Source organism: Oxyura jamaicensis, chromosome 1, assembly GCF_011077185.1.
Source record: "Oxyura jamaicensis isolate SHBP4307 breed ruddy duck chromosome 1, BPBGC_Ojam_1.0, whole genome shotgun sequence".
Taxonomy (NCBI): Eukaryota; Metazoa; Chordata; class Aves; order Anseriformes; family Anatidae; genus Oxyura; species Oxyura jamaicensis.
In genome coordinates this window covers 24,088,552-24,112,931 of record NC_048893.1, presented here as the reverse complement: position 1 = coordinate 24,112,931, position 24,380 = coordinate 24,088,552, and the positions used below count along the sequence as shown (strand labels likewise).

General features: G+C 43.5%; 1 protein-coding gene across 1 annotated transcript; it reads left to right on the top strand.

Annotated features, from left to right (window-relative positions):
- The first annotated feature begins 8,835 nt into the window (after positions 1-8,835).
- On the top strand, positions 8,836-22,543 carry WNT16 (Wnt family member 16). Its single transcript, XM_035315542.1, has 4 exons — positions 8,836-9,171; positions 9,265-9,485; positions 11,285-11,571; positions 19,914-22,543. The coding sequence occupies exons 1-4, from the start codon at positions 9,083-9,085 to the stop codon at positions 20,376-20,378; spliced, it is 1,062 nt and encodes a 353-aa protein (XP_035171433.1). The 5' UTR covers positions 8,836-9,082; the 3' UTR covers positions 20,379-22,543.
- The last annotated feature ends 1,837 nt before the right edge of the window (positions 22,544-24,380 follow it).

Here is a 24,380-nt window from a genome sequence, read left to right as displayed (position 1 = left end):
TCTGGTGTTTGGCATTGCTAGTTTCTATAAATGTACATGCTTTCTTTATTAGTAAAACTATCTGCAAATTATTTAATCTCTGTCCTTTAAATTAAGGTTATATTTTTGGTTTGGATTTGTCTGTATATTTTTTCCTCTAAATTTCTGCATTCACCAGGAGAGCAGTAATAGAAGCAGTACTGTCAATGCTAATGATAGTATTTTCAGACTGAAATATAAAAATAAAAATAATGCTTCAGTACTCCAAAACCATGATAATGACATAAAATTAGTGACAGCTACAATAAAACAAAATATACTGAGTTCTCTTTCATATATTTTTGCATCTGAATCACATGCTCAATCCTCCTATATGTATATGAAAGCTTTTAATTACATATCCGTTAAATTTTACTTCAAAACACATACTGAGTTGCTCCGCAAATTTTTCCAATTGAATCAGCTATATTATTGGCTGGCATAATGTGATATCCTGGACAGCCTGGTGGTTGGATAGAGAAATGCATATTTCCTTCCTCTTCTTTACACCAACATATGTAAAAGTGTAGAAAGCATTAAAAACACAAGATGAGGTGAAGACAGTGATTTCAAGGTCATTTCCAGAAAATAGTCTCATTTCCCTTTTTATTTTTATTTTTTTAAAAATTTGTTGGGCCAGGCCTGTTGCATCTCATCATGACGTTTGTACATGAATGATCAGTCTTTTGTCACCTTTCCAGATGACACCATGCAGGCTGCAGCAGGTTTTGTGATTCAGCTGAAGAAGCTTTATGATCCATTAAACCACAGATAATTGGAAGTCTGACATTAGGAAGCAATTCTGAGTAATTATACATAGTTTACATTCAAATTTCATTATCCAAAAGTAGTTCCTAATCACTTCTGTAGATGCAGGTGCAGATACAAAAAAAAAAATAAATCAGGAACTGTAATGAAGCACCTGTTAGACTATCACACACGAAATGTACCAAGCACAGCTGGGGCAGATTGATGAGAAACAGTAAATTCTAACGCAACTGGTAAGGATACTTAGGGAACAAAGTAGATTAATATTTACACAAAGTAGAAATTAAAGTACTTGATGGTCATGCCTGTTGTCCTTTACTAGCTAAAGAGCAGGAAAGTTCCAAATTACAAGATAATTGAATTTTTTGAGCAATAATGAGGGTTGAAAGCACTTGCCTTGGGCATATTGGAACTATAAAAATATGCTTAATTTCTAGGCAGAAGTCATTAACTTGGTGTCGAGGTTGTAAATAAATTGTTCATTCAAGAGGGAAACTCAATACTGTGTGCACAATTATAAACAGATATTTATGACGCTGCAGCACTTAGTTTTACAGCTGTGTTTGTGAGTTCCTTTACGCTTCATCTGGGGAATCCTTTGCATACCGCAGCCACGGCAGCCAGCAGCAGTTCCCAGACCTCCAGGCCGCAACCCTGCCTGCAGGATGGCAAGGAAAGGCAGAGGGAGAGGCAAACTGCCCAACTTCCCTGCCAGGGGTCAGGACCTGCCACCCCACACTGCAGGGGCTGAGGTTCTCCCTTCAGAGCTCCTGGTGTTTGTGGAGACCTGGGGGCACCTGGGCCCACAGGGCAGCACGGGGTCACACCTTGTGCTGTCCCAGCAAGGAAAGTCACTGCTGTTCCCACTCCTGAATGGGAATGGGCAGAGGGTGTCTTGCCCTAGCTCCAGGATGAATCCCCCGGCATATCTGCTATTGCCCACATTGTGCTAAGGGATCGTCCCCTCCACTTGCATGAGTAGGAAAAAGTACATGTTCACAGAACTGTCACTGAACTGACCCCATTTTCAATGGTGGTTACTAAAGATTCTTGTAGCTGTTGAATCTCAAAAGATGAGATTCATAGTAAATTTTCAAATAAATAATTATTAGCACGTTAATAAACTACCTGTGTGAAGAGCATGAAAAACACACACACACAAATCCCCAAATAACCTAAACTATTCACCTTTTTCCCCACCAGCCCTAACCTTTACATGGCTTAGGCCTGTGCTATTACAAGGTTGCTGAGATGTAAAACCTCAGCTACTTTGATAACTCGCCAGTTTAGCAAAGTTCGATAAGTTGGGGACTGCCTAAACCCTGTAGACTTTGGCATTTTGCCTGTGGCTACACATATTTTAAACCACAACCATCATGCCTTATGCAACAGAGTATAAACACCACAGCTGTAGTGATATAGCAAGAGTAGGATTTCCAAAGCTGAAAGACCTCTGTGACAATGCTGCTAAAAGGTTTAAGGGGGTTCAAATATTCCAGTGCCAAGTCCAGCCAAAAAAAGCATGTTTAGAAAGAGAGATGGAGTGGATCATTGATGAGATGAAGTAAGAAGGCGGTTCAGGAAACAGGTAATATGTTAGCAGATGAAATTTGGGATCAGTGATGTGTTTCTGAGAAGGTAACTTGGAATGCACAAGGATTTTATATTATTCTGAGATGCAAAATCAGTGCCTTAGTGTGTTGTTGTGATGTTTTATAAAATAGTTGTGTGTCTGAAGAGGGTGTGCTATGTGATGGCTAGAAGAAGACGTGACAAATGTAAAGAGGAATGGAAAAAAGAAAGGCTTGCAATGGCACAAGGGTTCACAGACGTTCACAAAGAAGAGAAAACATAACCAGGAGGTGGCACAGAAGACATACCCAAGATCCTGCACCTCATGGGTGTGCACGTATTTCTCAGAATGAAAATGATAAAATAGGAAGTTCAAAACCTCAGAAAAATAAGTTTCACACACATACACACAAAAGCCATTCTTTTCACAAGTTACATTTTCCAAGACATAACTAACACTAAATACTTAATAAAATTCAAGGAAAGAGTTGATGTTTATACAGATAATAAGAACATTCAGACTTTCCACAGCTAATCAAAATAAAAATTATGGAAGTGACATAAAACCTGCTACTTTGAAATGACCTGTAACCATTTGATATTAAAATGAACCTTTATGAATGTACAGATTATCTTCTCACTAGGGAGCTTCCGAAACTTTCATTTTTAACACCTGGTATGCTCACCGTCAGTGAAGAGGCACAACTTTACATGAGCCTTGGGTTATTCAGACCATAGCCGTATGATTTTCTATAATTGTATTTTTGCTGATCAAAAGGTGGAAAGTGGGAACAGGCCAAGGATTATTGATGAACAAAAGGAGAAATGCTGAGGCAGAAGAGATGAAAATAATACACTGAAACAGGTAAGATCACTGAAATTGGGAGAAAGAGTGAGTAATGAATGATCTGAATCTCATACTTGGGATGTGTTAACTGTTACTGTACAACTTGAAAGACTGTGAACTTGAAAAATTAGGGTATTCATTCTTTCCTTCCTCTCACCACCACATTACAGGTAGCAAGTGATCACAACCATTCCTGTAGCTGTCAGCACAACATCATTCTCTCCTGCTTCTTCCTATGTTTCCCCTTCTGAAACTGAGCTCGAAGTTAAATTCACAGCCAAGGTTCAAGGAGGCTGATGACTGGAGCAAACGCTTCACAGATCAGGTGCATATCACTGCCTAGGTGAATGAAAGAATATTTCATTGAGTGTCTGGTTTGTATTATAAGAACAACAGAGTGGATTCTTCTGATTCAATTGTTATCCTCACTCAAAAGGTAAGTAACTCAACAGACATGGAATTAGCAATGAAAAACTGAGGTTCTAATTGTGTTTTTGATGATGGTGTACCATCTGACACCTGCAAGTTAAATCTCTCTCTGAATATCAGTCCTCTCATCATAGGATGGCAATAGTTCTGTGCATGCCACTCATGTCACTGTTATGAAACACAACAAAATTATTGCTATAAAATTAAGTGTTGTGCAGAAAATGTTAACAAAAATTAGCAATTGGAACAGGAATAGGGGCTGAGTTCTGGACAGCATTGCTCCATGGGAAGCAGCTCCTTTGTCTGCTCAGTACCTAAAATACAGCATCACACACACGTGCGTGCACACATACATAGTATATTATCCTGCTTATCTCAGAAACCTATGTATAAAGCAGGCTTCCACATACAGCAACAAAACAGTTGTGTTACACCCTCAGGGGAGGCTGACACTGATTTAAAAACTACATACGGAGGACTTCTCTTCCCCACTGATGTCACTCATGTCCTTGAGCTAGTTCTTCACTTGCATTCTTCTTCACTTGAGCTAATTTTTTCACCAAAATGCATCATTACCTCCTAGAAGAGCTGCAACACTAGCCAACAGCACCCACCCCCTTCTGGTCTCCCACACTTGATGTCAAATAAATAAAAATAAAAACAAAAACAAACATTAAAAATAAAAATAAAATAAAAATAAAGTTTAAATATTGCTGTTTTAAGTACAAAGAAAACATAAGGCAAATTTTCTATCACTAAACCATTTAATTCTTCTTAATCCTCACAACTTCTAGGGCATCTCTCATCCTCCTCAAAACAACTAGATAAACTTAAGGAGGGCATAAAGATGCACTGTTACCAAGTGTAATTTTATGACTAATTTTAATTTTTAGTAGTAAGTGGGATGTGGGTGAAGTCTGAATTAAAACCTGTATTTCTTTTCCACATCCTTCACACCCCTCTTAGTTATGCTTTGAAGCCTTATCAGCATTCTTGTGGCACATTTTAATTGATATTTTTATGCCAAAAAAAATCTCTCTGGAGTAACTCTAGATAATGCCAACATTTACACTGTCCATGTCAGAGAACAGAATTTGTCAGCAGCACTGCAGAAGAAACCTGGATCTGCTTCCAGGATCCCCCAGCATGTGAGCAGATCTGAAGAGCTGGTGTGGGTATTGGGAAGTGCAGTCTCCAGATTTTAACCACGAGGAGCAGCAGACATCAAAGCCAACCTGAGCCTCCTCTTCCCCAGCCCCTGCTCTCTGGCAGCGCATCACTGGTAGAAGAAGATTGCCAGAAGATCTGCTCTGCAACTGCTGTAACAACTGTCATCCAAGTTATTGGCTCCAGGAAACTTTCCTGGAGACTTAAACTTTCTTCTGGATCTCTAATAGGAAATGGAAAGGACTGTGAGAGGTCTGCTCTTTCCTTGCCTTCCCAGTGCTGCTTCTATTTTTTTTTTTTTTTCATGTCTAATCACATAGAAAATATTGTTCTGCATACTGTGTTGTGCAACTATTATATTAATATATATATTGATATATATATTAATATTGGTATTTATAATATTTATATATATATATATAATATGGTGATATTAAGGAGTGGCTTTGAAATCATTAAACGTACTTGTGAGGTCTCTATCTGCCACCATGCAGTGGGTGCATTTTAATTGCTGTCCCAGCCATGTGTGAGCTCAGCACAGCAGGTCTACATTAGCCATGGACTTGAACACTTTCAGGCTACACATACTAATAAATAAATAAATAAACAAACAAAACAGTGAGAACAGCATTAATATTAACCATCTAGACAAGAGGCAGGTGGGATCTGGGGGGGTTGTGTGGGAGAAGGGACACCTCTTTTTCTCTCTAACTGCCCTTCTACTGCCAGCTGGGCCTTACGGAAGGCCTAAGACTTGTCTGCTGAGACATCACCTCACAGGGAGATGCTACGGTGCAAGGGCACACTGCACCAGGAGCGCAAGGAGCCCTGCCCTGAAGTCTTGTGTCTCCCTGCACATCTCTGTTCCTCCTGCCAGCCAAGGAGGAAGGGCTGGAGGCAGCGCAGAGGGCACAGGCAAGCTGGGGTGGGCCAGGCCTCCAGGTTCTGTAGATGCTGCGATGTCAATGCCCCCTGATCCCGGCAGTGTGCAGAGCTGGGAGATGGGACCTGAATCACCATCAGGGTATTGCCCGGCACTGGTAGAGAATGCACAGCAGGTCACAACTACCGACTCGGTGGTCCTTGTGGGCCTCTTCCAACCTGGAATTACCTATGACTGAACAGCACCCGTGACCTTTACACTGGCTTCAAGGCTCTGCTGGTACAAGATACCTGGAAGCAGCCTGGGAGCTTCCCTCAGAGGAGCTTGCTGCAGCCAACATACACACACCGTGATGAAAGCACCTTGTGCTGAAATGGTGCCAGCTTCTTCTGTGCACAGGCTCAGCACCTTCCTGGCTCCCGGTGCTGATGGATGCCATTGTGCAGCCAAGTACTGAGATGGACTGAAAGCACGTTTGATGAATTAGAGGCATAATTTGTACCAACAGACACAATAAATTTTACAGCTGAATGAATGATCTGATTTAGTGATTATGGGAGATTTTTCTGTTTGGAAGATGGGGTTCTTTGTTCTCATTTCATTAAGATAAGGGGATAAGGCCCCCATCGCTCAATAGGACCTGTACATTTAGGTGGGATAATGCAGTATTCTATATTGTACTAATTTTTGGTGCCTCTGCTGGGCATCAGTAGTTCCAGGAGAAGGAAAATAATTTGAACCAAGGGTGTTTAACTTTGGAGGTACTTGTGTCCAGTAAACAGGCCAGTAGGCCTTGATTATGATGACAACACTGGCCACTAGCTTTTAAAGAGATATTTGGTCCATCTTCCAAGCACATTATCTGTTGAGTGATCTGCTTATTCATGCAAAGTCTGCACAACAGACTATTCCTCTTTATCTAGCAATGAATCAAAAAAAAAAAAAAAGCTTATCTGTAATTGACTCTGTCAAGATCACATTCATCATAATTAAAAAGTAGATTAGTAAATGTCCAGTCAGGAAACACCACTCAGATGAGACATATTTCCTTCTCTCCTTTTTTTTTTTTTTTTTTTTTTTTTTTTTTTCCCTTTTAACAACAGTTTATTGTCTTCTCTTTAAAACAGAAAAATATAGGTACTCTTTTATGAATAGGCAAAGACAGCCCCCCCTTGGAGACTGGGGGTCCTGGTGGGAGGCCAGGTTGCAACAGCCAGAGAGGAGGTGCAGGGGCTGTGCGCAATGGGAGAGTGCCTGAAAGGGAAACATGGCAAGAGATGCAGGTGGGGGATTAGGGCAAACCCACATAGTAATCCAAACTTCTTTAAATCAGATGTTTGTGGAAAAATGTGGTTTGATGCCAGCATCTGAGAGAGGTTGAACTGGATGATCTCAAGAGGTGCCTCACAATTTGTATTGTTTAGCATCCAGACTGCAACTATGTCACTTTACACCAGTATGTATGATCAAAAGGTTTCTTAACTACTTCATGGGTGTTGTGGCAAGAAATGTAGACAAAATCAGATACCAGCATATGGAATCCCAACAGAGAATTTATTTATGATATCATATATAAAATATGACCCAAATAGGATTGGAATTTTTGAAATCAATATTTTTTTTAAATTTAAATCTTATGTAAATTGTTATTAGAATATACGATCCTACAGCTTTTAGACAAAAACTCACATATAAGAATTTAGGATCAAAGGCGTCAGACTAATTAAAAAAAAAAAAAAAAGAGAGAGAGAAATACAGAGGAGAGCCCAGTTAAAAGAACTGGCAAGAAAAAAAAAAAAAAAAAGGCAACAACAACAAAAACAAACAAACAAAAGAATAAATGATAAATGCACAAAGTAGATCAAGAAGGCAATAAGAAATACACTGCTGTTAGATCGGGGCTTTGAATTAACTTGAGTAGGTGGAGCCAGGAAGTAGCAACGAGGATAAAATGAACCATGTGTCCTGGAATAATTAGATAATTCTCTGACACAACCCACACAGTTTTGGCTGGTTTGGGCCTGTTTCATGGCTGGTCCCTGTGTTGCAGCATGGTTCTCCATCCCTCTCCTTCACTCTGGACTAAGTTTCTGTGCAACCACAAGCAGATGTTCTCCAGACTGAAATTCAGAACAGAGAAACAAGTTTCATCGGAAGGTTTAAATAGCCCATGGGGTCATATGGAACATGCCCAGAGCTGGCGATGCTACGGAGACTTTTTAAGAGCAGGCAATTGAATGCAAAGTAGGATGGAGACGAAGTTTTATAGATCTGAATGTACCTCAGCCAACACTCTTAAAATATCTCAGCAGATCCATGGGGAAAAAGACAGGGGGAACACATTTGTGTGATTATTTCTCTACATGTTGTACTCAAAATCATACACATCTGCCAGTCGAGATGATTGATTGTTCTTCACTTAGAGCTCTTGTCAGTCAACAAGAGCTATTCCACTAATTTACAACTGTGTCAAATCCAAGCCTCTACAGAGCTGCCAATTTCACCCAGTTTATTTGCGGTGCAGGTGTTTCACTCAGAGGGAAGCAGCAATACACCGAGATCAAAGAGGGCTTGAAAGGCCGTAGTGCCAGCGGCAGCCCTGCATCAGGCTGCTGGTGCAAGCCACCTCACTGGCTTTTAATGTGACAGTCTACGCCAGTAAGTAGCAATTATTGAATTAGGAGTTGGTAAGACTCGCACTGAAATTAAGAGGAGTGGACTCACACTACTCTAATGAATAGCGATGCTGGATCTAGGGCCGGCTGGCTAATGCTGCTGAAGCATTGGGTGACATAAATAAAACCTGTGGGACAAGTTAGGGTTTATGAGCACCAGAAATCTCTGCCCACTTTGCTTTCTGGGGAGACATTCCCGCAGACCCCGAGCTTCCACTGCAGCGCCTGGAGCCCCGCCGGCAGCTCTGGCAGAAGCTTCAGAGCCCGGAGGAAGAAACGTCGCCGACGGGGGGCAGCCTCCGAGGGGCTCCGGGCAGCACCCCGCGGCCCGACCTCAGTGCGGAGAACTTGCGGGGTATTTGCGGGGCGCAGCGCAGCCCCCGCTCTCCCGGCCCGCCCCGGCCCGCCCCGGCCCCCACAGGCGGCCAATGCGCAGCCGGGGGAGGCAGAGCTGGGGCCGGCCGGGGGGGGGGGGGGGGGGGGAGGAAGAGGGAGGAAACCACCAAAGGCAACTTTCTCACCTTGCCGGGAATAAAGCTCTGCCCATGCTGCCCCAGTTGCCCACCCGTCCGCCGCGGGAGCGCCCTCCGACGGCCGAGGCTCCCCCCGCGGGGGGCAGAGCCGAGTAGGGGGCCGCCACTCGCCGCCGTCCCCTCGGTCCCTGCAGCCCGGAGCGGAGAGGAGCGGAGAGGGGCGGAGAGGGGCTGGCTCGATGCTCCGGCCATGGGGCGCGGGGCCCCCCTCGGACGGTGCCTGCTGCGGGCGGCGCTGCTGCTCGCCCTCTGCCCCGGCGCCGCCGGCGGCATCTGGACGTGAGTAGCGGGGCTCGGGAGGGGGGCTCCGCGCCCAGGCATGTCCGCGGGGCCCCGTGGCTGACCGGGGGGTTTGTGGGGCTGATCCCGCAGGTGGCTGGGCATCGCCGCCGCCGGCGGTCCGGAGAAAACGGGCTGCCCAAGCCCGCCGCTGAACCCCCGGCAGCAGGAGCTGTGCAGGGAGAAGCCGGAGCTGGTGCCAGCCATCCGGGAGGGAGCGAGCCTCGGCCTCCGCGAGTGCCGCAGCCAGTTCCGACACGAGCGCTGGGACTGCCGCCCCCCGCCCGCAGCCTTCGGGCAGCAGCTGAGCAGCGGTGAGTGGTCCCCGTGTCCCCCTCCGCCGTGCCCCTCCGCACTCCTTAAGGCGACCCTGACACACCCCGGAGCCATCCACGCGGGACTCGACCTACTGTTGCCCACCACTCCCCGGGGGTGACGGTGTCTTTGGGTAGATCCGCCTAGCTGTGTTGAAACTCTGTTCTTGGATTGACAGCTGGGGTTGTGCCCTTGCGTGTGTCACGGTTGCTAAAAGGCAGTGACACACACACACACACACACACACACACACACACGGCGTTTCGAAAAGGTCGCTCGGTTGCAGGTAAAAGTCTGCTGGCAGCACCAGAAGTACCAGGCGTTACCTTAAATCATACCACGTGCACTCTGCTAGACGGCACTGCTTGACACGGCGAGCCTGAAGCTGCTTTCGTTGCATGAGCTGATAAGGAAAATGCTGAGATTCATGCAGAAATAGGGATATTCAGTTTGTATCAAGCAGCAGGATCAGAGGCTGTGGTCCTGCAAGTTTCTAGTGCTCTGCTCAGTGATTTCAGCATAGCCATTGATGTGAGCTTCATCAAGTATTGCAGTGCCCCATTTTGGTTTAGTGCAATCTCCACTTTATACTACAGCAGTTGGAAAATATATATATATATATATATATATAAACATAAAATAAGCTACAAAAATGATGCATATTCAAAAAAAATAGTAAAAAAAAAAAAGAAAAAAGCAAGTTTTTACCCACCTATAAGTAGCCATACACACTGTGCGTTAATCCTTCTAGGCATTGGGAAGAATTGTTCCTAAGGACCCATAGCTGAGTGATACTGCTATGCCACAGAGCCTCATTGGAGTGTCCTGGGGAAAGATTTTATGATGGTACCAATACCACAGACTGACACGAACAGGAGAGAAGAACAAGAACTTTATTGTCAATGAGCAGGAGCTTTAGGAAATAACAGGTTGTTTTTACAATGGTGAAAATTAGTACAGTGAAATTTTAGGTGCAGTTAATGGTGAGGCATTGATTTTAGGTCTGCTTAGAAAGTGTGCTGTGCTGTGTGCCACACTATGCCAGAAGTTGCAGAAAGGCTTAAGAGGCCCATACAGGTACATCCATGATTCTTTGGGATTTAACAGGAACAGCTGGAGGTTTTGTATACTGTAAGCTTTGTCATGGCCAGATTATCATAGGCAAAGCACATAGCCAAAATATTATTGCGCCATCCTGATTTCTGCCTGGTTTAAGAATCTGTGGGCTGTTTGCAACATTGTGAATTACTACAACCTCTTTTTTTTTTTTTTTTTTTTTAATCTAAAATTAACATCAAGGCCCTGTACCAAAGTACCCCAGGATCATGGTGGCTTCAAGATCCTCCTCCAAGATCTGAACTAACTTCTTATTCTTCATCAATTTAATATGAGCAGTCAAAAGCAGAGTGGAGAGTAAAGGGTTCTAGGTTTGGGTGGGTTTTTGTTTGTTTTGCTTTGATTTGATTTTATTAAAACTTAATTGGCTCAAACATTTCTGTGGCAAATAAAGTTCCCAACCAGATTTAGAAAAGCAGTTACCAGAAATTGCATAGTACTGGCAGCCAGAAACAGCAAAATTAATAGTACGGTCACATGAATAATCCCTGAAGTCTTTTTTCAGATGTGAATATCTACAGCTTTAAACAAGTTAACGACGCAGACCAAGCCGTGACGACTTTAAACTCATAACTGTTCCCTTTTAATAATGCTCTGGCTAGTAAAATTCTTTTCCCTGGCTTGGCCAGGAAGGTGATCTGAGGGGGGCTGTGAGGCAACATGTCCTTGCGTTGCTTTGCAGGCACGAAGGAGACTGCGTTCATACACGCGGTGACAGCAGCGGGCCTGGTGCATGCCGTGACGCGGTCCTGCAGCGCGGGCAACGTGACCGAGTGCTCCTGCGACACCAGCCTACAGAGCGGTGGCTCGGCCAGCGAGGGCTGGCACTGGGGCGGCTGCTCAGACGACATCCACTACGGGATGTCATTCAGCAGGAGGTTCCTGGATGTGCCCGTGAAGAACGTAACAGGCAAGAGTGGGAGCGGGCTGGCGGCGATGAACCGACACAACAACGAGGCTGGGAGGCAGGTATGTGTCACCACACGGGTGCGGGAGCCAACGCTTGCTTGGTGTTGGCCACAAAATGGCATTGGCCGAACACAGCCAGTCCTTGACCGCAGGCACAAGTGGCAAGAACCTCACTGACACCTCCAAAACAGAAACATACAAACCCAGAATCAAAGCTGGTTTTGACTGAGTAACTAAACTCCACAGGTAAAAATAAAATTCACAAAATCCAAGTTAGATCCGGAGTGCTGATCAGGGTAATTGCAAATAGGTAGTTGATATTCCAAGTCAACTGTAATGAGTCTTGTTCTCAGAATAATACTTGTGTGTTTTTTTTTTTTTTTCCTTTATTCTCTGTAATATCCGGTTATTATCACATTTTTAATTCTCTCTAATGGTGAAAGAGCAGACACAATGGACACCAGGCATCAGCACCCCGTTGGGATCCACAGGTCGGGTCCTCATCTGAGAGCAGAAGTCTAGAATCATTCAAAGAGTAAATCAAGTTTTAACCTTTTCTTTTAAAAGATGGGATGGAAATGACACTCCCAGGTTAAAGTAGCCTGCTGGTTAGGGCACTCATCACAGAAGTGAGAGGAGGCAGGCTTCATATAGCTTTTCTTCTGCCCAAGAGACTTCAAAGCCTCAGCTACAGAGGGAACACTCCTGCCATCAAACATTGAGTGTATGTGTGTGTGACTCTGGGCCTTCCTGTGCTGGTCTGCAGAGGAATAAATGGGGCAGAAAGAGCCAACACAGGGGACGTGAGTCTGTAATCTGATGGCTGAGGCTTATATCTGCAATGGCAGAGACTTGGGTTCTGGTTCCTCCTCTAAAATTAGTTTCTCTGCTTTACCTTGAAGTTTTAAACATTGTACATGTTTAATGGCTCTCTGTGGCCCCGTAGTTCTTTAAAACTGTTCAGCTTGGTGACAGAGATCTCTTCTGAAGAAAATAAATGGTTACTCTCTGTTTTTGGCTACACATCTTGATCGTACTTGCTGGACTCCTTTGTAAATGTAATTTCAGAAAAAAAAGCATGGGTGGTTTGTACTGAAAACATTTCTCCTATCAGCCATAGTATGAGAATAGTCACAGTAAGCCACCATATCCATGGGAGAGCCATGGTGATACCATTGCAACCTATTTTAAAGCAAATATGCTTTTACATTTTATGAGGTAATATATTTTATGTAATTAATTTATATTGATGGGAAAACAAGATCATTAAGAGACCCGCCCTTTTCAGGCCTGAAGGCCTTCTATGAAGACAGGCTGATGGAGCTGGGGTTGTTCATCCTGGAGAAGAGAAGGGTCTGGGCAGACCTTACAGCGGCCTTCTGGTACCTAGAGGGGGCCTACAGGAAAGCTGGGGAGGGACTCTTTGTCAGGGGGTGTAGAGATAGGACAAGGGGGAACAGCTTTAAACTAAAAGAGAGTAGGTTTAGATTAGATTTTAGTAAGAAATTATTTACTCAGAGGGTGGTGAGGCACTGGAACATGCTGCCCAAAGACGTGGATGCCCCATCCCTGGAGGTGTTCAAGGCCAGACTGGATGGGGCTTTGGGCAACCTGGCCTGGTGGGAGGTGTCCCTGCCCGTGGCAGTGGGGTTAAAACTGGGTGACCTTTAAGGTCCCTTCCAACCCAAACCGTTCTGTGATTCTATGAAATAAACTTTAAAACTGAGTATATGCTGAGAACAGTTACTTTGGGTTTAATTAGATGCCTGTCAGCTAAATCATTTCTAAGGAACAGTGGTTGGTATTGTGTAGTAGGGGATGTTAATGATAGGAACAAGAGATTAAGTGGTAATTTACTTATAGAAAGAGCATAGTTATTAATCACATTTGTAGAGAAGCAGTAGCTAAGGGAGGAGAGAATAATGTCCATAAAATAATCTCTCTTCAAGTTCATGATTTTTTTAATATATGATGCATTTTTATTTTAATAGTCATTTTTGTCATTAGAAAGTGGATGACAAGTCACAGTGACATTTCAGCCCAGTCCTGCCAATCTGCATTTCACATGCACTGAAACTTCTTTCATATCACTCATTTCCAGGAATTCAGTGTTTTTCGTCAGTCTCTGGACTAAGTCAAACTACACTGAGTGTGTGCCATTTTCTTTGATCAGTGTGACAGTGGAGACATAGCGAAGCAGTGTGACACACCTTCAGAGAAAAAGAGATGTTGTTTCTGAGTTTAGGTGGCTGTGACATAGGTCTTCTTGAACCCTGTTCTCTCTTCTTCCTCTAGTTTTAGCTTAGCAGCAGCAGCAGTTTGCTGTCCTCTTGCCTCAGTGGTAACATTTGCTTCTGTTCTCCTGCACCATCTTGTGCTCAGGACTCATTCCTGCACAGGCTGGGCTACAGCTGCCTCCCGCAGGTGTGACAGCCCCGCTGCCTGAGGTGAACCCTACCAAGGAACTGTTCTTCTTTAATAAACAGTATGCCTCCATGCCCCTAGCCTAGAAGAGAAACTTCTCTTTTGGGATTGATTGCTTTAAAGTTGGATCAGCTCCCTGTAGCCCAACAGAGTCCTTCAGGCTCAGAGGACCCTGTAGGATTTCAGGCTTTTCACAGTACTGAGCTCTGCAACAAAGCTCTCAAGGTTCGCATTTGTGGGCTCAGTTGGTGCACACGATGCATATGCTCATTCCTTTTCCATGACACTTTCCTTTTTTTTTATTATTTTTTTTTTAAACACCCACTGCAAGTCTGAAGGATCTTAGCTCTGGTCATTTTCTAGCAATGGTGTATTTGCTGTTCGTTATCTTGGATGAAAATATGCAGAGTATTTAGTCAGCTTCTGTGCATGAGTATTTTGTAACTTAATAGCAAACTGTAGGATAAAGCAAATATTTTGACCATCTTAGAATGAAAGAGAATGTTTATTGCTGGTACTTGGGATTTCCGACAGCGATATTACTGAAGTAAAGTTTAGCAGAACTCTTGATTTTTGTAGTTTGAAAATCTTGACTATGAGATGTTGGAAAATGTTGACCTTCATGTTTTGGGGCTTACAGGAAGGATGTTTTGCAATATATTTTGGTACCTTATGACCTTCTGTAATAAATACTATCATGTTCCTGGTTCTGTGTCTTGCAAGAGCAGTCTTCCAGGGATGATACTCCCCTATTTGTTTGGAGTAACTAATGGAACTGGTATGTGGAGAATTCTCTGTTCCTTTCCTATTTCCAGACTAAATGCTATTTTATACGTCTACATCTCATAGTTAATTCTAAGATACACCAATTCTAACTGAGTACCGATGCTTTGACTGAGTTGTGCACTGTTTATGGTACTAACGTGAAGCTCAGAAGATCCAGATTTCATTCCTTATTCTGCCACAAGATGAATGGTTATCATATTTTGGCATTGCAATGTTCAGGGTACTTACATCTGGATATGTGATCTACCTTATATAAAAGGACAGGTGACTCGGGCACTACCGGTTGACTTTTATTCTAGTAGTACCCTTCCACTCACAGAAGAGTTCCTGTTCAGCTACACACTAATGAAAATGTATTTGATCTTCAGCACTTGTTTTCCCACATGCAAATAGATTGACTCATCAGAAGGTTTATTTTTATAGGTACTTGTGGGTTGGCACCAGACCCACGAACAACCTGCAACTGTTCTTAAGTGATGTTCCTCCATTAGGACATCTGCTCATCTTCATGAAGTTCTTGCTCTCTTTTACGAGTGGCTTCAATTAGTCTATGTGATGGCAAATGTAGGCTTTCACTGCAAAACAAGTAGTGGCAGCCCCTGTCTCACAGCTGAGAACAGTGCCTGCAAACGGAGAGCTTTGTTTGGAATTATTCAACAGGGACTGGCATTAAGGAGTATACAGACTACAATTCCACTAACACAGTCCCAATCTGAAGACAAATCTGTGCTTTCTTCCCATCCACCTGTGTAGCCATACCTTCCCACCCCACAGCCCTCCCTCCATTAATTAGATCAGATCAGTGAAAGGAAGTCCGTTAAAAATTATATTTCTTTCAGGTTAAATTTTAACACAGATCAATGTCGACCACTGTGTCCAGTTCATCACTTAACCATACACTCTTGTTCCAGCACCATCACAGCCAGGGTCAGCGACTGGCAACCAGTGCAAGAGGAACCACCGCTGGTGGGCTCATGGCTGAACTTGACATTCATAGACCTGACTCAGTTCAACACTAACCATTATCACAACCAAAAGTCATTTTAGTTTCATGACCAGCCTAAGAAAACTGGAAAACTGTTCCAGCCTGCATTGACGGACACATCTGTTCACTGTGTGTGATTAGCAGTGTTCCTCCTAACTTCTCTATGAAGTTTTGCTGTTTAGGGAAACTCCTGTCACGGTATCTCATGAATAACTGAAAAGATTCACCATGTGAATCTAAAGGTGTGAAACCAAGTGCTTGTCGGGGAGCCAGTTTGGAAGTCATGCTCCCAGTGCCTCTGTACACCACTGAGGCACCAGCATGTGTTGCAACGAGTTCCCAGCAGAAGGCTGTGCTGGCTCTGTAGGCACTGTCCTGGGTTTGTTTCCAAGAACACAGCAAGAGAATATTCCTGGTCCCTAAATTTTGCCAGATGTTCAACTTGGAAGTTTGTTCATTAAAGTTCACAGGACAGACTGAGATCTAGGGTTCAGATCTCACTGAGTTCAGTGATCAGCCACAGCAAGATTTCAGCTCCCAGTGCTGTCAGCAGAGATGACCCACATATGTCCAACTAGAAAATTTGCTTGTCCTTGCAGCTGAGAAGCAATAGCCTGGGGTCATGCACATCTGTGATGACACCATCAATTGTTTTAAAGTGGATTGCACCAAAACTTCACACAAAGAGCCAGAGACACACAAAACAGTAATGCAGATGTTTGCAACTGCTGTGGATGCTCCCAGTGACTCTACGCTGCAACCACATTTGTAGTACTTGCACTGGTCCAATTTCATACATTGCTACTATATGCTGTATTTTTACATTTTGACATTAACCTGAGATTCCAACATCATTTTCCACTCCTGTTTAGAAACTACTTCCTTCTAGCTTTCATTATTTTATCCTCAGAAAAAGACTTCTGAGTGTCATCTGCTGGGCTACTTGCCCACATGGAAGTAACTCACTCATAGCACCTAGCAGACACGTCCAGTGCTTCCCCAGACAATTTCTGGATTCTGCCTCATCCAGGTTTTACTGTGCCTTGTTCTATCAGACCTGGAAGTACATTTTTTTGTTTGTTTGGTTGTTTTTTGTTTTTTGTTTTTTGTTTTTTTTTCCCCACAAACCAAACTGTGCATTTTTCCCCTGTTGTTTCTTCTCTATTTAGCAGCTTGTCATACCACAGTGAAGGCAAAGGTTGTATCTGAAACTTTATAAGGCTTATAGCACAACATGGTTTCAAATTACTTTGAGACTCTAATAACTTGCCGTGTTACAAATAAATAATCATTAGAAAATGGAAAATACTATTAAATCCTTTCTGTCTGTAAATTGTGTGTAATATTTGTGTTTCAGTATTGTGATTCTCTTTTCCTTGATACTTTGTAGGTTATATGTATTCTAACAAAGGTTTTCTGTTTTTGGATGTCAAATTCTCATCTTCCTCAGTCACTGTTATGCCTTAATGATGCGTATTCTGACTACCCAGTGGTTTCCTTATTGATAGATTCTGAAGATATGAGCACAAAGTCAGGTCTGTCTCTTAAACAGAAACTAGCCTGTGAAGGAGAGGAGATACGTATCTGCAAAAATTGCTGCTAGTTGATTTGCCACTGAAAGAGTCTGTGTGTGCTTTGGGGTGAGGATCTGCTTGTTGCACTGGTGTTCCTTTTTGTAGGGTAGGGAAAAGTCTCCAGTCTCAAAAACAATCCACAGCACCTGGAAATATCTCCTACATTGGTGCATTACTTCACCAGATTTCTTTGCAAGAGCTAATGGCTGTTTTAGGTCAGGGTATACACCTGCTGTTTCTTGCTTATGGTTCTTTGAATGCTTCGCGTGTTTGGCTTTCATAGTAACCTCTACCGGTACGTAAGTCCTATTCATTCACCAAAGATGTGACTCCAAACAAACACTTTGGTCATGTGCATTTTTAATAATGTTTGTAGAGTTGCATGCAAATACCTGCACAGGGTTGTGTCAATATCTCTTGGGCAGAACGCTCTGGGAGGCCTCAGTTCACACTGAAATCCATGGACTTAACCATGTTGGACTTGTCCCAAACGTCAGTGACCACATTTACCTTGATAAAAAAATCTCAGTTTAACACATGGAGCAGAAATAGCTTTTTTGATCTGCTCCATGTCTTGACTTGCTCCAAAACTTGGATGTGCTGCCTGAGCTACAAATAAGCCAGCTGGGCCTTGAGTTTATTTCTGGTTATGGGTAACAGCAGAGGGTTAGAAGGCCTCTGTAGACTTCCAGGGCTTCCAGGATTGGGACTCAAGAACAGGGACTAATTAAACTTCTTTCTCTAGGAAAACTAGAGGAGGGTTTTAGATTTTTTTTTCCTCTTTCCTAAAACAGTTTGAGGAAGGTAGATTGACAATGGTTAAAATCTGTGGGGGCTATGGAGGAAGTGAACACTTAAGATGAATTTTAAAAAATGGCATCAAAAGGTGTTTTTTTATTATTTTCTCCCCTCTGTGGGAAATAATGGTTCTTTTACAGAGGAATAATTTGAATATACATTGGCTTTTTGCATGAAAAGTTTCAAGAAAAACTGAAATTCACTCCTGTTAGATTTCCCGATTGCATTTATTCTGGTAATGAAATGTGGGGTAGAAGGTTAATAAAACAGCATACTGTAACATGGGCTCTGCACACCATTAACCAACAGCCCATATGAGTCCATGGATGGCTACAAAGAGTACAGTTAATGGAAAGGTAAAACAAAACAAAACAAAACCACGATACCTTCTCCCTTGCTATATCTCGCATGTGATTATTTTTTCTTTAATTTTTTTCCTAACTGTAATTTAGGATGTGTCACAAATCTAATTGTATAATTTTATATTATGACTATTAGCTATTCCAGAAGAGAGTATTACAGTGATTGTCTGCTGACTGATTGAACTATTATGTTATATACTATTTAACATGGTCTGATTTTGGGTGGTCCTTTGTGGAACCAGGATCTGGATCCGATGACCTTTGTGGGTCCCTTCCAACTCAGGATATTCTGATTCTATGATTATAGTCCCAGATAAAGGAAACTACTGGTTGTTTACAGATTCCAGTTCTTTGAGATTTGCTTTCATATAAACTATGTCAAAATTCTTGTATGTTGCAATAGCTTAATGCTGGCTGCAGATCCCCACTGTTAGCTGGACATTCATTGCATATTCCAGTACTTGCATCCATCAGGACATAGTCGTGTAGCCTATCTAAGGGCATTTAAACATTGGAAACCCATGATAGTACTAGTGTGCCTAAATTACAGGAACAGGGATTGAGACTGTAAGAAGCACTGAGGTGATTCAGCTGCAGAGGTGAGCTGAATCTACCACCGCAGGGCTATAATGGCTCCTTCCATGGCCTTTCCCTGCAGCTCAGAGACATGGGCATCCACTTGCTCTCCCAGCATGGGTCTATTCCCAGGCACGTCCAGAGTCAGTGGCTTTGCCTGCTGAGCCATGCTGGTCACACAGGCACTCCTGAGCAACCTCAAGCCATTCCTGTCGCCTCAGCTACAGACTGTTGGGACTGTTTAGAGGTCTTGGTGGTAGCCCCAAGGCACACTTTAAAGATGTCACGGATAAACTCAGTACTTCCCTTCTGTCTTAGGAACAGTGATGTTACCCATCCTTTCCCTGCTTCCACTCCCATTATTCAGCGGACACTGTGAAAAAGAACACGTTGTTTTGGGTATTTAGGATACTTCAGAAAGAAAAGCTGCTCAGAAATACAAGCTTTCATTACTGTGATTACTTATTGCTTGGTAATCAATATATATGCAAATGGAATAGTACACATGCAGAGCACTTCTGGAGATGTTCTGAGCACTGACAGGTTGCTCAGAGAGGCTGTGGAGTCTCCCTTCTTGAAGATCTTCAGAAGCCACTTGGACACGATCCTGGGCAAGCTGCCCCCAGTGTCCTTGGTTGAGCAGGGGGTTAGACCAGATGGCCTCCAGAGGTCCCTGCCAGCCTCAGCCATCTGTGATCAGGCTTCTCACACTGGGGTTTCAGAGGTGGAAACCTCATTCATAAAATGTATCTTTCCATGGCCTGGCTTCCCAATCAGTGCAATGGCAATGGCAGCAGTAGTATTAAATACGTAGAAGCATCTGGGTTACTGATGTCAACCTGTATTCCGAATGAGAGAAAAGACCACATCCAAATGTTTTTCTCCATTTGCTTTCAGGCTGTAGCAAAGCTGATGTCAGTGGACTGCCGCTGTCATGGTGTTTCTGGGTCCTGTGCCGTGAAGACGTGCTGGAAAACCATGTCCTCCTTTGAGAAGATTGGCCGTTTTTTAAAGGATAAGTATGAAAACAGCATACAGATATCTGACAGACTGAAAAAAAAGTTACGCAGGAAAGAGAAAAGCCAGCGAAAAATACCGATCCAGAAGGAAGACCTGCTGTATGTGAACAAATCGCCCAATTACTGCGTAGAAGATCAAAAGCTGGGAATCCCTGGGACTCAGGGGAGGGAATGCAACCGCACATCAGAGGGACCTGACGGCTGCAACCTCCTGTGCTGTGGGCGCGGGTACAACACTCATGTGGTCAGGCACGTGGAAAGGTGCGACTGCAAGTTCATCTGGTGCTGCTATGTGCGCTGCCGGAGGTGTGAGACCATGACCGACGTACATACCTGCAAATAAGATTAAGCACAGAAAACGGAGCCAGATCACCCTGCACTGTGTTGTACACAGAACTGCCACTCAAGCAGCAATTGCTCTTACCATGTGGGATTACAGGGGATCGGCCTCAGGGGGAATGGGTACTGCCAAACCAGGGGCAGTCCAAACTTTTTGTGTACTGAGTGGAGAGCAGCCTGCACACAGGGGCAGCTAAAACAGCAAGAAAGGACTCCTGATGGCACATCTGAACTCCCCACTAGAGTTAAAATCTTTCTAAGTCTTGAATAGCTACAGTATGAAGATCAGTGTGGTCAGTAGGTACATGAAGAAAACTCAAGGTTGTTAGCCGGAGAATGCAGGACTAAGAGGCTTGTAAGACACATCAGATAGATCCACTGGACAATTCATTTCTGCCGGCCTAACAAAATAAATAAATAAATAAATAAATAAGAGCCAAAACCAGTTACAGGTTACAGGAAATGTTCAGCTGTTCACCATGAAGCATTTCCTTTGTGACTGTTTGAAAAGCTGTTTGCATCATATTCAGAAAAGCATCTGGTACCCAGAAATTTGTGCCTGCAGAGGTGGGCACTGGTGGGATGGGTGAGGAGGGTCCCTTGGCCTGAAAAGGGCTGTGTCTGGAGCAGCGGGACTAGAGCACAGTTTGGTGAATGTGAATGGTGTGCCAAATAGCAACCTCAGGATTTTGTGTAAGTTGTCTTTCAAATGCACAAAGGACAGGTCTGAGGAGGGACTGAAATACAGCTTGGTATCTGAAGGAAATATAGCCCCTCACAGGTATTTCCTCAGTACATGAATGCACAATTTGCAAGTCAACCAGTCATCACCCCACTGCTGGACTGCAAGTATTAACCTGCCATGTTCAACCATCTTGCTGGTGGTTCACCACCATTTTCACAATTAACCATTGAGATTCAGCCCAAAGAAATCTGTCAGAAAATGAAAGATTTTAAGAACATTGATTGCTTTCTCTTATATGAGCTAGAAATTTTCATTAATGTCCTAAGTAAGTTCAATGCACAATGTAACTTAAGGGTTGGCTCACACCACTAAAATATTTACTGTTATTGATAACATCTTCTGCCCTTCCATATGTTGGCTTAATTTTATTTTACATCTGTGAAAGGTTGTTTATTTTTATGCAATGATATAATTCCTGGTTTAAAAAACATCATGTGAAAGGATTTCTGTTGTTTAAATGTGCAAAGAACTATTTTTGATAAGACAAGAAGGTTTATATTTTGTAAATATTTAAATTATGCAAGTTATGTAAAAGGTTTCCAGAACAAATCTGATAATATTACAGCATTTGACACTTGCTGATTAGATATTTGTTACTATTGTAATAGTTTTTAATTGATTTTATTTGCATGTGCAGGGGGAACTTATTCAGAGGATTACAGAAATGTTATTTTTCTTACCGTCAGGATGGTTATAACTATTGCAGTTAATACTGAAGAGAAGTGACACACTGAAGAGAAGCACTTATTTGGTGTTTTAAATGATCCTTTAATTACTATACCATATAGTTTTTTCTGTTCTTTTAAATCCGTTTTGCGTACAGTGAAATTCTGACTCCAGTGGTAAGCGGCAGTACTCCCACTGACATCAAGGGAACTAGCTGAGGATTGCAGTCCCTTAACTTGTTCCACACTGGCAGGCAGTTTTAAAAAATAAATCAGCTTAGAGGTTTTGGTTGAGGCTTTCAAAGTCACTTTTTTTTCAAAAGATTCCCTGTCATTCTTAATTGGGTGTGCAGGTCAGGAGGAAGCAAATAAAATCTTCTGTGCCGTGGTACTTCGCTACCTTATGTGGTATATCAGGAATAGAAGAAGCCCTTTACCTGCTGGAGACTATCCCTCCACTTCTGGCCCAACCTCTCTTCATTGACTTAGCCAGATAGGTTAGGTCAATGAAGCCCCTAAGCCTAAAGCCCCCAGATCTGCTATTTATGAAAAGGGTGCTCAGCATGCCTGTTGCTGTCACAAGAGGATTCAACAATCTCCCTGTGAAAGCTTGGATGGGGAGGACACATTCTGGTGGAAGAACCTGAGGAGTCATGAGCCCTTGGTTGTTGCCATCTTCCAGAAAGTAACCCCACTATCACTACAGACAATGCCACAACGTGTCTGTGAGCCACATGGATGTGCAGCTGGTCGCTACAGATATGAACATGTAGATGTCTTACATCGATCTGCTGGCAGATGCAAGTGCCTCCGTGTCCTCTGTGAGACCACTCATAACCGTGCCTTAGAGATCAGTACAGAGATCAACACCGCCTTGTTGTACAGGCCTCCAGGAGGAACCAGCTGCTGGGACTTCAGCAAGGAGATTGAGATTGACTCTTGAAGCAGCACTGATCTGTGCCTCAAAATTACCTTAGCTTCTACCTGACCTAAAGTTTCTTCCATGCCTGATCTCAAGTAGGGAAAATCACCTATGTACTTCTTAGTAGGCCTTAACTTCTGGCAGAGGGGGGAAATGGTCCTGGGCTCCTGGGCGTGAGGTCAGTTTCAGGGATTTGCCCAGGAGAACAAATCTCAATAGGCTGTTTTTGTGGGTCAGAACGGGAAGGGCACCCACATAGGCATTGTACTGGGGAGTCAGGCGGTCTTGACAGGGTCAGCGCATTCAGGGTGTCTCTCACCTGCTTGGATAGCTCCTAATTGAGGCTGCAGAGCAGTCATCTGTATTAAAATAATAATAATAAATGTTATTAATAAAGATTTTTTTCTGGATTGAGGGGAGGAATTTTATTTCTTTTTTCTAAGTGTGATAAAAAGCAACAAAGAGAAGTGGCAATGTGGTTTATAAAACTATACATAGGTTATGAGGGCTACGATGTCTGGACAAATATGTGTGAGCAATTTGAAGCTTCAGGGGCAGCAGAATGACCCAGCTTGCCCCTGGGGAAGTCAAAGGGAGCTGTTTTGTGGGGACCCTTTCTGCATGGAGGGCAGCATGTTGGTGAAAGTAAGTGGGTGCAGTCAGAGGGGCCCCGCTCAGCCCTCAGCTGCACCCACATCGTGTGCTTGAGGGCATGGGGGGAGCAAAAGCAGGACTGAGTGCATCGGCAGTATGAGTCCCTCTCTGCCTATAGCAGTTGAAACTGGTGTTTAAGTTAAGCTCCATTGTAATTAGCTAAGTTACATCGATAAAACTAGTTCTGTGTGGGCAGTGCCTGTAAAAGTAGTTCTGGACAGGACCAGGGTATGTTGCTCTGTAGCATTGCATTGCTCTGTAGTAGCACCAGGGCCAAATAAAATAGCTGACATCCACTGCATTATTTATCCCACAAAACTGCCTTCACTCCTTACGCACTCTGAAAAGAGTCTCCCTGGGTGAGAGCAAGAGGAGGAACTATATGTAAGCCAAGAAACCTCCCGAGCTTTTGAACTGAGTCTACATAGGACATAAGTAGTTCAGCCAGTTTTGGGGGCATATGCCACTGAGATGGACCACATTTTCTCAGTTTGATAGTGTGTTTTGTTGTTGTTTTTTTTTTTTTTTTCCCAGTGCTAGAAAATGACAGATATATGAAACATATGTGCAAGGTAAACAGCAACAATTCACCTTGGTCATTCAGAGGATATGATGCTCATGCACTTTGTGGGTCATGAGGATATGATGGTCATGCACTTTGGCTGGGATTTCTGAGGGAGCTGAGATGTTTGATTTCATGGGAGGTAGTGTGATGGTTTTACTTGGGTGGGCGGCCAAGCTCCACCACAACCACTCTCTCACTCCCCCTCCTCAAAGAGGAATGGGGAGAAAATACGATGAAAGGGGCTTAAGGGTTGAGATAAGGACAAAGAGATCGCACAGTAATTATCATGATGAGCAAAACAGACCCAGCATAGGGAGGCAGTAAGATTTATTGCCTATTACTAACGAGCTAGAGAAGTGAGAAACAAAGGAAAGAAACCAAAAGCACCTTCCCCCCCCCCCCCCCCCCCTCTCCCCCCCCTCCCCCCCCCGCGCCGCGGAAGAGGGGAATGGGGG